The sequence below is a fragment of the Peromyscus leucopus genome, chromosome 14, assembly GCF_004664715.2.
Source record: "Peromyscus leucopus breed LL Stock chromosome 14, UCI_PerLeu_2.1, whole genome shotgun sequence".
Classification (NCBI taxonomy): domain Eukaryota; kingdom Metazoa; phylum Chordata; class Mammalia; order Rodentia; family Cricetidae; genus Peromyscus; species Peromyscus leucopus.
This window is the reverse complement of record NC_051075.1, coordinates 51,515,252-51,529,746: the sequence shown is the minus strand read 5'-3', so window position 1 is coordinate 51,529,746 and position 14,495 is coordinate 51,515,252. Positions and strand designations below refer to the sequence as shown.

The 14,495-nt window shown below is 45.9% G+C and overlaps 1 protein-coding gene across 1 annotated transcript in view; it reads left to right on the top strand.

Annotated features, from left to right (window-relative positions):
* The first annotated feature begins 332 nt into the window (after positions 1-332).
* Zfyve1 (zinc finger FYVE-type containing 1) overlaps positions 333-14,495 on the top strand; it is a 54,172-nt gene continuing 40,009 nt past the window's right edge. The window contains 2 exon segments of the mRNA XM_028877176.2: positions 333-566; positions 1,882-2,803. Of these exon segments, the coding sequence (XP_028733009.1) occupies positions 2,321-2,803 (483 nt within the window). The 5' untranslated portion in view covers positions 333-566; positions 1,882-2,320.

Here is a 14,495-nt window from a genome sequence, read left to right as displayed (position 1 = left end):
TACAATAATAATGTGTCGGTCCATTTCCTGCTTATATAAATATTATATTATTTGTCTAATCTACAGAACTTCTTCCCAGGCCACAGCCCTAAACAACGGGCTGAAACCTGCAAAAACCACAGTCTCAGCGGAGACTCCAAGTCCCGAAATGCTCGTCGGCCTGTCTGCGCCGTCTGTTCACAAGGGCGACACCTCCATCTGGTAGTTGTAGTCATCTGGAGCCCATATTTCTGGGTTTTGGGACAGAGGGATGCCACTCAGAAAACTACAGCTCCCAAGGTGCTACGCGCGCCCTTCCCGCCCCGCCGCTGTCGTGCTCCGCCCCCGGCCGCTCCTCCCTCGCTGGGTTGCGCGGCTCATGCCTTCCTGTTGGTCCGAGCTGGGAGAAGTTCACTCTGATCAGCTGATTCCAACTGACAACAAGAGAGGAGGAAGCCTGGGAGGCAGCCGAGGAGGAGGGGGCGGAGATGTTGCTGAGGATGGATCCGTCGGGGCCCTAGAGCAGCCTGGGTCCCGTCGGCAACCCGCGTCCCCCGCATCGCCTTGCGGCGGCCAAGCTACTCCGGGTGGGCTCTGCGGGCCACGACGGGCGCGACGGGCAGGGCGGGGGCAGCTTGGCCCAGCCCCGGGCGAGCGCTGGTCCCGGGGCTCCCGGTCGCTTCTAGGAGGAAGGGGGGGACGGGTGCGGCTCGGATGGGGGTGGGGTGGCATAAACAATGGATTCGGCTCTGGGATATGCGGGTGTGGGGGAGACTTGGGGGGCCTTCTTTGTTCTTCGGCTTCGCTGCCACCCCTCCGGTTGTGGTGGCGGTGTCCGGGAACAAGGTAGGGGTGAGGAATTCGAGATTGGAGAGAGTTGTCGAGGTGGGGGCCCTGAGGAGGGGCCAGATGGTTTGCTTGGCCTGGTAGGGGTCGGGTATTATGAAGGTTGATTTTCTGTTTTTCTTAGTAGTGACAAGTTTTGATTTTTGGTTCCCTTTTGGGAGCTGGCTGGGCACGCCTGAGGTTAGGGGGTAAATAAGGTGTCCCCTGGTTACTCCGCTGCCTTCCTTGTTTATCTGAAGATCAGATGGATAGACTGATTACTGTAAGGGAGGAGTGAGTATCTGAAAAGAGGACTTTACACTTTGTTGTGCTGTTGGACTAGAAGGCAGAGCTAGGGGGAATTACGAGTGTAATTACATGAAGAAGTGACCCCAACCCCCTGTTCTGTCTCCCCACTTTTTTTCCTTTAAAGTTTTTTTTTTTTTTAAGTTAGATTCTGAGTGTCAAGAGGAAAATGAGTTGTTTTGACTCACTATAGGGCTGACTCTACAGTGCACCAGAGTGTAGGAATTCTGCCTCCTGTTGCTCCCAGCTCCCTGCTCTAGACAGAGAAAGAAGGGACAAAAAGAAGCATAGTAGTTGTTTCAGTTTTTGAACGTGAAATTGAGACTATTGTTGCCAACTTTAGACTCCTTACAAGCCTTCACCTGTCCAAAACTGAGGCAGTCCACTTATGAGGATAATTGGGTTTGTCTAGGTCTTTGAGGGAGGTCTAAAGTTTATTGTTATTTTTTTTTTTTTTTTTTTTTTAGCTTTTTTTTGTTTTGTTTTTCAAGACAGGGTCTCTCTGTGAAGCAGTCCTGGCTGTCCTGGATCTGGCTCTGTAGCCCAGGCTGGCCTTGAACTCACAGAGATCCGCCTGCCTCTGCCTCCGGAGTGCTGGGATTAAAGGCCTGTGCCACCACCGCCCACTGCCATTGTAGTTTTTATAGGCAAGGATGAGAGTTCTCTCGGTGGTTTTGGCCTGGCATTTAAGTGCTCTTTTTGTTTGTTTATTTTTAAGGTACACTTCTGCTTTTTTTTCCAGATGAGTGAAATCCTCTTCCCCTGTTCTAGGGAGCCCTTGAAATATTGGCTCGAGGCTCATGTATATCGAACAGCTCCTCACCACCTTATTTCATCACTACGACTTTGTGGCCCGAGGCCCAACTGATGAGCCTACCTTTGTGAACCCAGCAGACCTCTCAACCTGTATCAAAGACTCTGTCCAGTTCATTTTGACCTCAACTTTCTCTGCACTTGGCAGAAGATGAAACCTTCAGACTCAATCAACATTGCTGCTGAGACTAGAGACCTGGAGGCAGAGCCTTAAACGTTTAAACATTTGTGAGTGTGCAGGCATCCTTAGCCAGACAGGTTTTCTTTTTTTAAAGTGTTCAGAACCCTGTGGAAGCACTAGCCACCTTCCGACTCAACGCCGTTGTCTTCCTTCATTCCTGGGAAAAGCACGGGAGTGAGCGTTCCAGGGTGGGTGGTTTTTAGACGAGACTAAGTTATGAGTGCCCAGACTTCCCCAGCAGAGAAAGGCCTGAATCCGGGGCTCATGTGCCAGGAGAGTTACGCCTGCAGCGGGTCTGACGAGGCTGTCTTCGAATGTGATGAGTGCTGCAGTTTGCAATGTCTCCGCTGTGAGGAGGAGCTGCACAGGCAGGAACGACTACGGAGCCATGAGCGGATAAGGCTCAAAGCCGGCCATGTCCCTTACTGTGACCTCTGCAAGGGCCCCAACGGGCATTCTCCAGGTGTTAGGCAAAGGGCGGCCGTGAGGTGCCAGAGCTGCAAAATCAACCTGTGCCTGGAGTGCCAGAAGAGGACTCATTCAGGAGGTAACAAGAGGAGGCACCCCATTACTGTGTACCATGTCAGTAAGGTGCAGGAACCCCTGGACGGGGAAGAGATGGATGAGGAGACCAAGAGGAAGAAGATGACGGAGAGGGTTGTGAGCTTCCTCCTGGTAGATGAAAATGAGGAGATTCAGGTAAGCGCCCTGCCATTTACGGGACTCCTATCGCTGTATTGATCTTCTCTGGGAGGTTGCTCTCCAAAATAGCCCAGGAGTGCCCCTTAGAAGCAGTAAAAGCCAAGGCCTCAGAAGCCTTAAGTTTATTTAGTTTTGTTTTGTTTTGAGAAATTTCACTCTTAGCTCACCTGGCCTGGAATTCCCAGCAGTCCTCCTGCCTCAGTTTTCCCAAGTGCTGGCTTACCTTTTGTTTTTTTTGAGACAGGGTCTTGCTGGGTAGTTCAGGCTGGCCTTGAACTGGTGATCTCCCTATCTCAGCCTCCTGATGTGCTGAGACTGTGGAGTAAGATTTAGTTATTTACCAGCTGGGTAATCTTGGACTAAATTCATTTTGCTTTCCCCTGAGCCTTAGTTTTCTCATCTATACAGTGGGAACAGTGGTTGTGAGTATGAAGTGAGGCTGTGCAGGCTGTGGCCTGCCAGCTCTGTCTTTGTAGTAGTAGGAAGAACAGCTTAGGACAGTGGTCTGCAGGAAAGCACTTAGAAAACCAAAAATAATGTGACAGATAAGGGACTGTATATCCTCAGTATTGGGGATTTTTTTTTTTTTTTTTTTTTTTTTTACAAAGACAATATTCTTTTCAATGGCCTCTTTTGGTTTTCTTATACAAGCTTCTTAGTCCCTTATCTGTTGCTATAACAAAATACCTGAGTCTAGGTAACTTATTTATGAGGAATAAAAGTTCCTTTTGCTCACAGGTCTAGAGGCTGAGAAGTCCATGAATATCTGAGCATCTGAGGGCTGTATTATGTGGAGGGTATCAGAATTCTGCTCAAGTGTCCTGGCTTGATAAGCCACCTCTCCCATCACAGGGCTCCACTTTGATGACCTTATCTCAATTACTTGCAGGGTCTACTTCCAGAATATCAGTGTGTGTGTGTGTGTGTGTGTGTGTGTGTGTGTGTGTGTGTGTGTGTGTGTGTATCAAGTGTGGGTGGGGCAGGACTGGTTGTTGGTTTAGAGCAGTGGATTGTTCTTACAGATGACCCAAGTTCAACTTCCAGCACTCATGTTAGGAGGCTTAGAACTGTCTGTAACTCCAGTTCCAGGGACCCAACGCCCTCTTTTGGCCTCCAAGAACACCATGTGCACAGACCCTTACTACACATGAACACACATCATTTAAAATATAGTTTCAGAGGAACATTCCAACCATGGTGACTTCTAATGTGTAGAAGCCAGTGAGGGCTTCCAGAATGCCTAGAGAATCTTTGGTTTGTTCCCCACTTGGGTGAGAGGGGAGCAAGAGATAGGAGATAGTAAGTTCAAAGAGCATGTCCTTTAAGCTGGGAGGGAGATGGTGGTGACTATCAGGAGTTGGAGTTGGTAATGTTTTTTGTTTTGTTTCTTTTTTGCTTTTTTTTTTTTTTTTTTTTTTGAGGCCTCTCTGTGTAGCCCTGGCTGTCCTAGAACTCCAGTCTGTATAAAGAGATCTACCTGCTTCTGTCTCCCAAGTGCTGGGCTTAAAGGCCTGTCCTGCCCTGCCCTGCTAGGGTAATGTTATGTTATGTTATTTATTTTTTTGAGTTGGCTTTTTTTTAAAAAAAATCATGTATCTGTGTGTCCCATTGCTCATGTATGGAGGTGGGGACAATATTTTGAGTTGCTCTCTCCTACCTGTGGTTCCCTAGGATTGAACTCAGTGTTGGTGGCAACAAGCTTCTCACTGGATAAGCCATCTTGAGCCAGGCCCTTTAGTTGCCTTTCAAGGGAAGACTGGTTCCCTGTTGGAATTCCCTTCCTGGCTAGTGCTCCAGACTGTGCAACCACAGCGAGTTATTCCAGCTTCACCAGTCTGTTCTATCTCCATTTCATAGGCCTGTCGGGAGGACTCGGAGATTAGGAGTGGAGAAGACTTATCATAGGGCCTGGAACCTCATGTCCAGTACCAGTTTGTTGTTGCCAGTGTCCATGTGGTGTTTGTGGCCCACTGACTTAGTACTTGTGGTGGTGATGACTCAGTCCCCAGAGGGAGGAATACCGGTACATAGTCACCACTGGAGAGATTTCCCAATTATCCACTAGGTATTTTTTTACCTCTGCCTCTCTCGTGTGTGGATAAGCTGATGGAAATGAATTACGTCATGACTGCTGTTGGCTTCTGCCATCACACTGTTGCTGGATACTTTGCTAACACAGACTTCCCATTATTGGTTTGAGAGGAACTAATAGAGCTAGGGGAGAATGACCCAGATCCCATCCGGCCTCCCTTGTCAGCAGTAATGTCTTCATTATGGATTATGCTCTAATTGGGCAACATTGTGCACTGAATATTTTATAAATGGAGCAGTTGGGTCTGGATGGTTCTGGTTTGTTCTGGTATAATGTCAGCCTCTGAAAGTCACAGTTCATGGTATTGATACTTTCTAAAGTGAGAGGAAGATTTTTGAGGAACCAGTAATTTTCATGAATATTTAAATTTTCATGAATTAAAAAACTTGCTCGTATTTAAGTACATGCTCATTTCAACCTAACATTTACCCTAACCTTTGTGTGGGGGTGGGGTGTGTGTGTCTTTTTGCATGCTGAAGCTAGAGGTCGACCTTCAGTTATTCACTCGCTGAACATAGAGCTTGCTGTTGAAGCTGGACTGTCTGTCTGGCCTGAAGCCCTTGGAATCCTCCTCTCTGCTTCCACCTTTAACCACACCCTAGCACTAGGGTTCCTGGTACCTGCCACCACATCTATATCATCTCCTCCTCCTTCTCCTGGGAGACTTTTTAAAGAGATCATCTAGTGTAGCCCATGCTATCCTCAAACTCCTTGCAATAGAGGATGACCTTAAATTTTTTTTTTTTTGTTAAATTTTGAGACAAGGTCTCACAGGCCTTGGATATCCTGTGATTTACTACGTAGATAGAGCAGGCTGGCTCTGAACTTAGAGATCAAAAGTCTGCTCTGCCTCCAAAGGTATAAGCCAGTACACCTGGCTTGACCTTGATTTATGATCCCTTTTGACATCACCTTCCTATTGTTGGGATTACAGATTGTGCCTACAGGCCTGGTTTATGTGGTGCTGAGCATCGAGCCTAGGGCTTGCTTCAGGTGTACTTGGTCAGCCCTTGACCAACAGAACTACATTCCCAGCCCAGGCCAGTCAGTCAGTCTGTCCATCTGTTTACCTCTATCGTGTTCTCTTAAAATATTTTTTTTTCCCCAAACAGGTTGGGAAAAAAAAAAAAAAAAAACAACAACAACTCAGTATTTTCAAATAACCTGATTTTTTGTGAACCGGTGTCTTTAGGGGTATTTACAGGAGCATGGACAGTTACCAGTGGCTGCACCACTGAAGGAAAAATCTTCCCTCCCTAGCAACTCTTAAATGCCTAGAGCTCCCCAGGAAGGCCATGCTTATTTTTTTTTTTATTATTTTATTAATTAAGAATTATTTTTATTTGTGTGTGTGTGTGTGTGTGTGTGTGTGTGTGTGTGTGTGTGTGCTTGTCTGAGTTCATGTGTGCCCCATGTGTGCAGGTCCAGGGAAGGCCAGAAGAGGCTGTTGGAAGGAAGCTGGAGTGGTGGGCAGTTGCCAGGCACCGGCTGTGGTTGCTGGGAGCCCATCACTGGTGCTCTGCAGGAGGGTCTACTCTCTTGACCTCTGAGTCACCTCTCCAGCCCCTCCTAGAGCTTGTGGCAGGGTCTCACTGTGCACCTGTTTCCATGTTTCTTTTTCTTTTTTTGTTTTTGAGACAGTTTCTCTGTAGCTCTGGTTGTCCTGGAACTTGCTCTGCAGAACTCTACCTGCCTCTGCCTCCTGAGTGCTGGGATTAAAAGGGTTCGACATCATGACAAGATAGTCCATGTTTCTTTTTCTTTCTTTCTTTCTTTCTTTCTTTTTTTTTTTTTTTTTTAAGGTTTTATTTATTTATTATGCATATGAGTACTCTGTCTGTAAGTATGCCTGCAGGCCAGAAGAGGTTGTCAGATCTCATTACAGATGGTTGTGAACCACCATGTGGTTGCTAGGAATTGAACTCAGGAAGAACAGTCAGTGCTCTTAACTGCTGAACCATCTCTCCAGCCCTAGTCCATGTTTCTTTCTTTCTTTTTTTTTTTTTTTTTTTGGTTTTTCGAGACAGGGTTTCTCTGTGTAGCTTTGCGCCTTTCCTGGAGCTCACTTGGTAGCCCAGGCTGGCTTCGAACTCACAGAGATCTGCCTAGCTCTGCCTCCCGAGTGCTGGAATTAAAGGCGTGTGCCACCACCGCCCGGCTAGTCCAAGTTTCTTAAGAAGGGATTAGGAAAATAGAAGGAAATGTAATGAGATTTATCCATCCAGCTCCCTGAATATATCCTGTCTCGGGGGAAATAAAAATGTATGATACAAATGTAGATTATAAATTTAGCTAGTTTATAGTTGTTTGTTTATTTATTTGATGTATACAAGTGCTCTGTTTATATGTACATCTTTATGCCAGAAGAGAGCATCAGATCCCAATATAAATGGGTGTGAGCTGTCATGTGGGTGCTGGGAATTGAACTCAGGACCTCTGGAAGAGCAGCCAGTGCTCTTAACAACTGCTGAGCTATCTCTCTAGCACCAGCTAGTTTATGTTTTATGTCCTATACAACATCATATGCAATGGATAAACACACTGATAGTGTTGACTTTATTATTTTAGACTGGCTAGTGAGGTGGTTCAGTAGGTAAAGGTGCTTGTCAGGAGAGAACAGATTTGGAACAGTTGTCCTCTGATTTCCACATGTGCTCTGTGTACATTCATGCACTCTTACACACAAATAACTGAAATATCAAAAAGCAATTAGAGTCTGATTATATAGCCTGTGGTCTTGAACTGATGTATAACCCAGTCTGTCCTTAAACTTTCAATCTTGCCTCTGCCTCCTAAATGATGGTATTACAGTGGGATTACAGATGTGCGCCACCACAGCTGGGCCTGAGATTTCTTTTCTCTGTGTTCTAGTCTTGGCTCATAAGAACTGGAAAACAAAAACAAAAACAAAATCTCCTCACCTCACCCCCCACCCCCAAACCCCCATTTCCCACCCCCAACCCCCCACAGGGTTTCTCTGTGTAGCCCTGGCCGTCTTGGAACTCACTCTGTAGACCTGGCTGGCCTCAAACTCAGATATCCACCTGCCTCTGCCTCTCCTGCCACCGAGTGCTGGGATTAAAGGCGTGCGCCACCACTGCCCAGCCTCACAAATGTGTTTTTAATTGTTTTGCACATGCAGCTATCTATCAGAAAACTGAACTAGATCATTTCCTAAGTTTTTACTTAATGACTCTATGAGAAATACTCCCCTAAAGTGAATGAATTCTGTTCCAATCCACTACTCCCAACTAATGTTGCTGTGATTGATAAATTGATAGCTGAAGATTGAAAAAGCTCCTCCTGTGTGCTGTTAGGAATTTTTCTTAGTACCGATATAAAACTTTTAACCCTAATGATAATCCTGTATATTCATTTCATGTGGCAGCAACAAATTATCACACAGATTATCTTCTAATTTAAAGGTCAAAAGTCCTCAAATGGGTTGATAGGCTTTGTTCTTCCTAGAAGTTGTACGGAGAATTCGTTTAGCTTGGTTTTGTCTAGCTGTAAGAATTGACCTGAGTTCCTTGGTTTGTGGCTCTGGCACTGAACTTCAAAGCCTGCACTGTAGCGATTTCTATGCCCTTCGTGTTTCTGCTTTATTGTCACAGTCTTTCTGCTTCTGTGTCCCTTCTGACGTCTTCTTGTAAGGATCCTTAGAGTGTATTGGAACCTACCAAAATAATCCAGCATAATCTCCCCATTTCAAGGTCCTTAATTTAGTCATCCATAGAGGCCTGTTTGTCACACAAAGTGGCATATTCACAGGTTCCTGGGATTAGGACATGGATGCCACTTGGGGAATGCCAATCTCCAGCCTGCTATATTTTGTGAAGTAGATTGTGTTTCACAGATGGGGACCCCAAAGGTCCATCTGATGCACAATGTCCACAGTGCAGTGGTTGAGGAATGGATGTACCAGATGAATGAAGGCACCAGATGAATGAAGGATGTACCAGATGAATGAAGGCTCACTACAGAACTGGGGTCCAGAGGGTGAAGCTGCCTTGAGGCACAGTATTTAACCAGACACCTTTCTGCCTCCCTCCTGCTTCTGGTCTCTCAGTAGTCCTGCCCAGGAAGCCCATCTTCTCTTTGTGTGGCCTTTCCAGCGAGATGGGTAGACTTTGGGTTGTACTCACTGGTTTTCTAGGCTTCAGTGGGGCTGACTGAGGAAGAACACAGTTTATAGAGACCCATTATTTAGTCCTTAATGAAGGAGCCAGGGGCAACGCCCTTAGCACATGTCTCAAAGGTTAGGAGAATAAGCTTTCTAGCCATAGGGTTCTTAGAGAGGAAGAGGATGCTGTCTACCTGTTTTTGGGTCTTCAGGGAGTCAGACATCTTGTTTTGTCAGTATGTTTACGGGCTGGGGGAAAAAGATGAGAAACAAAAAGTCTTTCTTCATTCTTTTTCCTCCAATATTTAAGGCAAGTGACTTTATTTTCTAAGGCTTGTGTGTTTTTATTTTATGTGTATGAATGCTCTTTGCCTGCATGTGTGTCTGTGGTACCCTGTACATGTGGGCTGCCCACAGGGGCCAGGATCCTTGAACTGGAGTTGGAGACAGTTGTGAGCTGCCGTGTGGATGCCGCCATCCAAACCTGGATCCTCTGAAAGAGCAGCAAATGCTCACAGCCATCTCTTCAGCTCCACATTCCCCCTCGTTTAAAGACTCCAGACAGGTTTTTTCCTCACCCCACCCATTCCCCTGTCCTTTTTCTATAAAGTTCTCACGAGTGCCCGCTCCAGGAGAACACAGAAGCACAGTGCCCAGAAGAACCTGGTCTCACCTTCATGCTGACTGACCACTGACTGAGACCCAGGAGGGCCTGGGGACTTGTCTTCTGAGGAGACCGTGTGGGCTCATGAGGGGAAGAGAGAAGAACAGCGGCTGTGTGTGTGTGCCCTACCCTCCTTGAGTTAGAAGCATCCATAGGTTAATGGGAACCCAAGCTGAGTCTCCTGCCCTTCCCTTCCTGGTCATTGGATACCACTGAGACTGGTCCTTTAAGAAGACCCAATGCACTGCTTGGCTGCTTCCCTTGTTTACAGTCCCAGAATAGTGCTGCTCAAAATACTGGGACTTGGGACTTGTCCTTTTTTTTTTTTTTTTTGAATTGGCCAAAAGAGACCTTATTTTAGTAGGACTCAGAAATGGGAAACAGCAGAGGATGTTTTCTTTCGTCTTCCCCCTGATTGGCTGGTCTGGTCTGCTACATTTCTGTTTTCATGTCATATGCCGTGGGCCTGCTACACCCCACCCTCTGGCTCTGGCTCCTGGTCTAGGTAGCTTCTTGGGCTCTGTTCCTTCTGGGCCCTCTCTCTTTAGGTAGGCTTGTTTAAATCCCCAAGATTTTGGTCAGTAGGTCCTAAGCCAGAGTAATCCTGATTTTCTACGTTGTTGAACTTTTCCATTCTTTTTAATGGTCAGACAGGAAGTAAGAACTGACTTTGGTATACCCTCCGGCACATTCTGGTCAGAACATAGATACATTTTGCCATTAGTTTCTTCGGTTCTGTGCCAAGAAAATAAGACACAAAAACTGTCAAAATAATGAGTAATAATTGCATGAATGGCAGCGCCCCCCCACCCCGCCCCTTTACACATAGAAAGTAAAAGCCCCTTTGTTTGGTGATGTGGTGGACTGGACTGCCTTAAATGGGATTACTGGGAAACAGCATTGGGGATGACTCAGACGGACAGAAGGATGAAAGAGCTCCTATTGTATGCCTTCCTTCTGCTCAGGGGCTTGAGAGTGTGCTCAGTTTTGGGCTCATTCTGCTGTAACTGACTCCTGGCTTTTAATTTAGGAGATTGTTTTGTTTAGGGTAAGGCTGTTTAAATTTGACCCACACAGACTATCAAAATCACAGTGGGTCAGCTTTTTAAGGACCTGGCCTTTAACTCTCCTAAGTTAGCTCCAGTTTGTGTCGTGTCTGGCCCCCCCACCCCCCTGTCGGTTTTGAATTGGGCAAGTGCTTTTCTTTTGAGCCACGATTACTGCAGAAGGCAGGTTTCTTTTAAGTTGACTTCATGCCTTTTCTCTGGGGATGTGTCTGCTGGCTGGGCCACGCCTGGGGCTTTCCTGAGGTTGTGTAGCCCTGGTGGCTGTCTAGACTGTGCCAGGGACCTGGCCTGCTTTGGAGAGAGCTCCTGGGAGCTCCTTTGTATTTTAAGAGCTCAAGGATTGAGCACAGCTGATTGCTGATGAGAAATTAGAGGGAGCCAGTGGGGAGGCCATGGAAGGAAGGGAGGCAGGGTGTAGCTTGTTGAGGCAAGAGCAGTTCGGTCTCTGGGAAAGCCCACAGAAGGGCTTTCTGAGGCAGGAATGGGTGATGCTTCCTTGGGGTTTTGTTTATGTTGCTCCCCCTTCTCTCCCAGGTGGGATCTTGTGTAGCTTTGCGCTTTCCTGGAACTCACTTGGTAGCCAGGCTGGTCGAACTCACAGAGATCACCTGCTCTGCTCCGAGTGCTGGGATTAAAGGCGTGCGCCACCACCGCCCGGCGACGTTGAACTTCTGGTCCTCCTGCTTCTACACTCTTAGAATTGGGATAAGCAGGTATTCGTCTCCACTGGTTTATGCAGTGCTGGAGACTGTACTCAGGGCTTCATCAAACAATCTACCATGAGACTTATATTCTCAGCTCTTATTTTTCCTTTCTTTTTAAAAAATTTTTTTAAAAAAGCTTTATTAGGTATGTGTCTATGTGCATGACGTGTAGTAGACATGTGTGCCACTGCTTGAGTGTGGAGATCAGAGGATAATTTGCAGAAGTCTATTCTTTTAACATGTGGGTTCTAGGATTGAATTTAGGTCATCGGGCTTGGCAGCATATGGATTTTCCACACTGAGACATCTTACCAGCCCTTTGTTTCTCTTAAAAAAAAAAAAAAGGCAAGATCTCACTGAGTAGCCCTGGTTGGTCTGGAACTTGTTTTGTAGACCAGGCTGGCTTTAAACTCATAGAGATCCACTTGCCTCTGCCTCCCAAGTGCTAGGATCCAGAGTGTGTGCTACCATATCCGGTCTTCAGTCAAGAGGTTCTGTTTGACTTATTTGTGGGTCAGAGTGGTAGTGGTTGGAATTTTAGGGTAGAGAGTAAACTAGTTATATATATAACAACCTGACCACTGGCTTGACATCTTTGGAGGATGATTTGATTTTTTGGTAGCTCCTGGAATCCCTGACCTGACCCCCGTATTTTTTCTGATACTGAATCATTTCTGGTTGATTCTAGACACTGGTGCTTAAAAAGAGCTAACCAGCCGGGCGGTGGTGGCGCACTGCCTTTAATCCCAGCACTTGGGAGGCAGAGGCAGGCGGATCTCTGTGAGTTCGAGGCCAGCCTGGGCTACCAAGTGAGTTCCAGGAAAGGCGCAAAACTACACAGAGAAACCCTGTCTTGAAAAACCAAAAAAAAAAAAAAAAAAAAAGAGCTCACCAAGTTTGTTCCTTTCAGACACTACAAGTGCAAGTTAAGTGACAACACATTCCTGAGCAACTTAGTCAAAGAATATTCTAGAAATTTTTCTGCTTTCTAGTTAGTTCAAATCCTGCTAGCTGGTGACTGTCATCCACATGACTAAACTGTTCTATATCCTTTTGTAATCTTTTCTTTCAAAGCTCAGACAGACATCAGTCCATTGCCTTGAAATGGAAGTTCTTACTGAGCTGTGCATCTTAGTTGGGATAATCTCTGTGCAAACTTTTTCTATCCTGTAGTACTGGGGATCCGAACCCAGAGCTTTATGCATAGCAGGCAAATGCTCTGCCACTGAGCTATATCCCTACCTCACTCTAAAATGGTCTTAAAATGGAAACTTATGATGGTGAGTGAGCCTGGGAGGAGTGGTAGAGGCCAGCATTGCTTGGAATGCCTAGTTCTCGTTGGCCCTGAGTAGAGGTTATTTGAGGATTCCATAGTTCCTTTTGCAGAGCCTTTCTGGTCCTGGTGACCAGGGTTTACTTTAGTTAGTAGGTCACTGTGTGCATCCCCACCCCCGCTCCTGCGTTTCAGTAAACTATTTAGATCTGGACTACTTGGCAGGCATTCAGACAAGCAGACAACTTTCTGCCTTCCCTACTTGCTTCCTTCCTTTCTTGTTTTTCCTTTTCCTCACCCCTTTTCTTTCCTGGTTGTAAATTAAGACTTGAAATCTCCCATTGTTTGGGCAAGCAGTTGATATAACCAAATACAAATGGTTGTGGGTTATATTTCATTCTGGATTGTTCTTGAATTTCTTTTTCTTTCTTTACTACAGAAAATTGACTGTGTTGTGTGTACCATTTCTTCATTCATTCATTCATTTCTAGATGGGTCTCACTCTGTAGCCCTGGCTGACCTGGAACTTGGTATGTTTACTGAGCTGATCTTGAACTCTTGAGTTCTGCCTTGGCAGGTAGAGGTAGGAGGATTAGGAATTCAGGGTCATCTCTGGTTACATGTTGAGACTCTGTCTACAAAACAGGACTCAACAAAGCACAAAATCCAGCTTCATTGAGATGTGTAGTTTTATGAGTTGACAGATGTATACATCTGTGACCACTGCAGTCAAGACATGAAACATTGTGTTGGAGAGATGGCTTGGTGGCTAAGAGTACTTGTTCTTGCAGAGGACCTGGGTTTGATTCCCAGCTGCCACATAGCTCAGAGCCATCTTTAATTCCAGTTCCAGGAAATCCAACTCCCTCTTCTGACTTCCTAGGGCACCAAGCATGCATATGATATACTATGATATACAGATATACATGTAAGTAAAATATTTATACATATAAAATAAATAGCTGGGCAATGGTGGTGCATGCCTTTTTTTTTTTTCCCTTCTCTCGAGACAGGGTTTCTCTGTGTAGCTTTGCGCTTTTCCTGGAACTCGCTTTGGAGACCAGGCTGGCCTCGAACTCACAAAGATCTGCCTGCCTCTGCCTCCCGAGTGCTGGGATTAAAGGATATCTGAGTTTGAGGCCAGCCTGGACTACAGAGTGAGTTTCAGGATAGCCAGGGCTACACAGAGAAACCCTGTCTCAGAAAACAAAAATAAAGAAAGAAGAGGAAAAAAAAGAAGGAAAACATTTCCACCAACTTCCACGGTTCCCTTGTGCCTCTGAGAAGTCAGTCCCCGGCAGTCACTGAACTGCTTTCTGTCACTATGCATTAGAGATCGAATGTCCTAGAGTGCTATATAAATGACTCACTGTGCCCCATCCCAATACTAGATGAACTCAGAGTCTAGTCCCTGTGAGGCAAGTACTCCTACCTCCGATCACATTATATCCCCTGCCACTAAGTTGTCCAGGCTGGCCTTGAACTTATGGTATTCCTGCCTCACTCCTGAGTAGCTAGGCTTCCAGCTGTTAACACCCAGCTTACTATGCTTTTGAGAGTCATCTATTTTTTTTATATCTTGCAAGGTAATTCATTGTATTGCTGAGTTATATGGGTATACTGGTAATTTATTTATCCATTTATTGATGAGTGTGTTATGTAATATATGTATATATAACATAGTTTATTTGGAAATAGGGTCTCATCCTCCATCAGCCTCTTCAAGTGCTAGAATTTTAGGTGTGACCCCGGGACTCAGCTTGTAC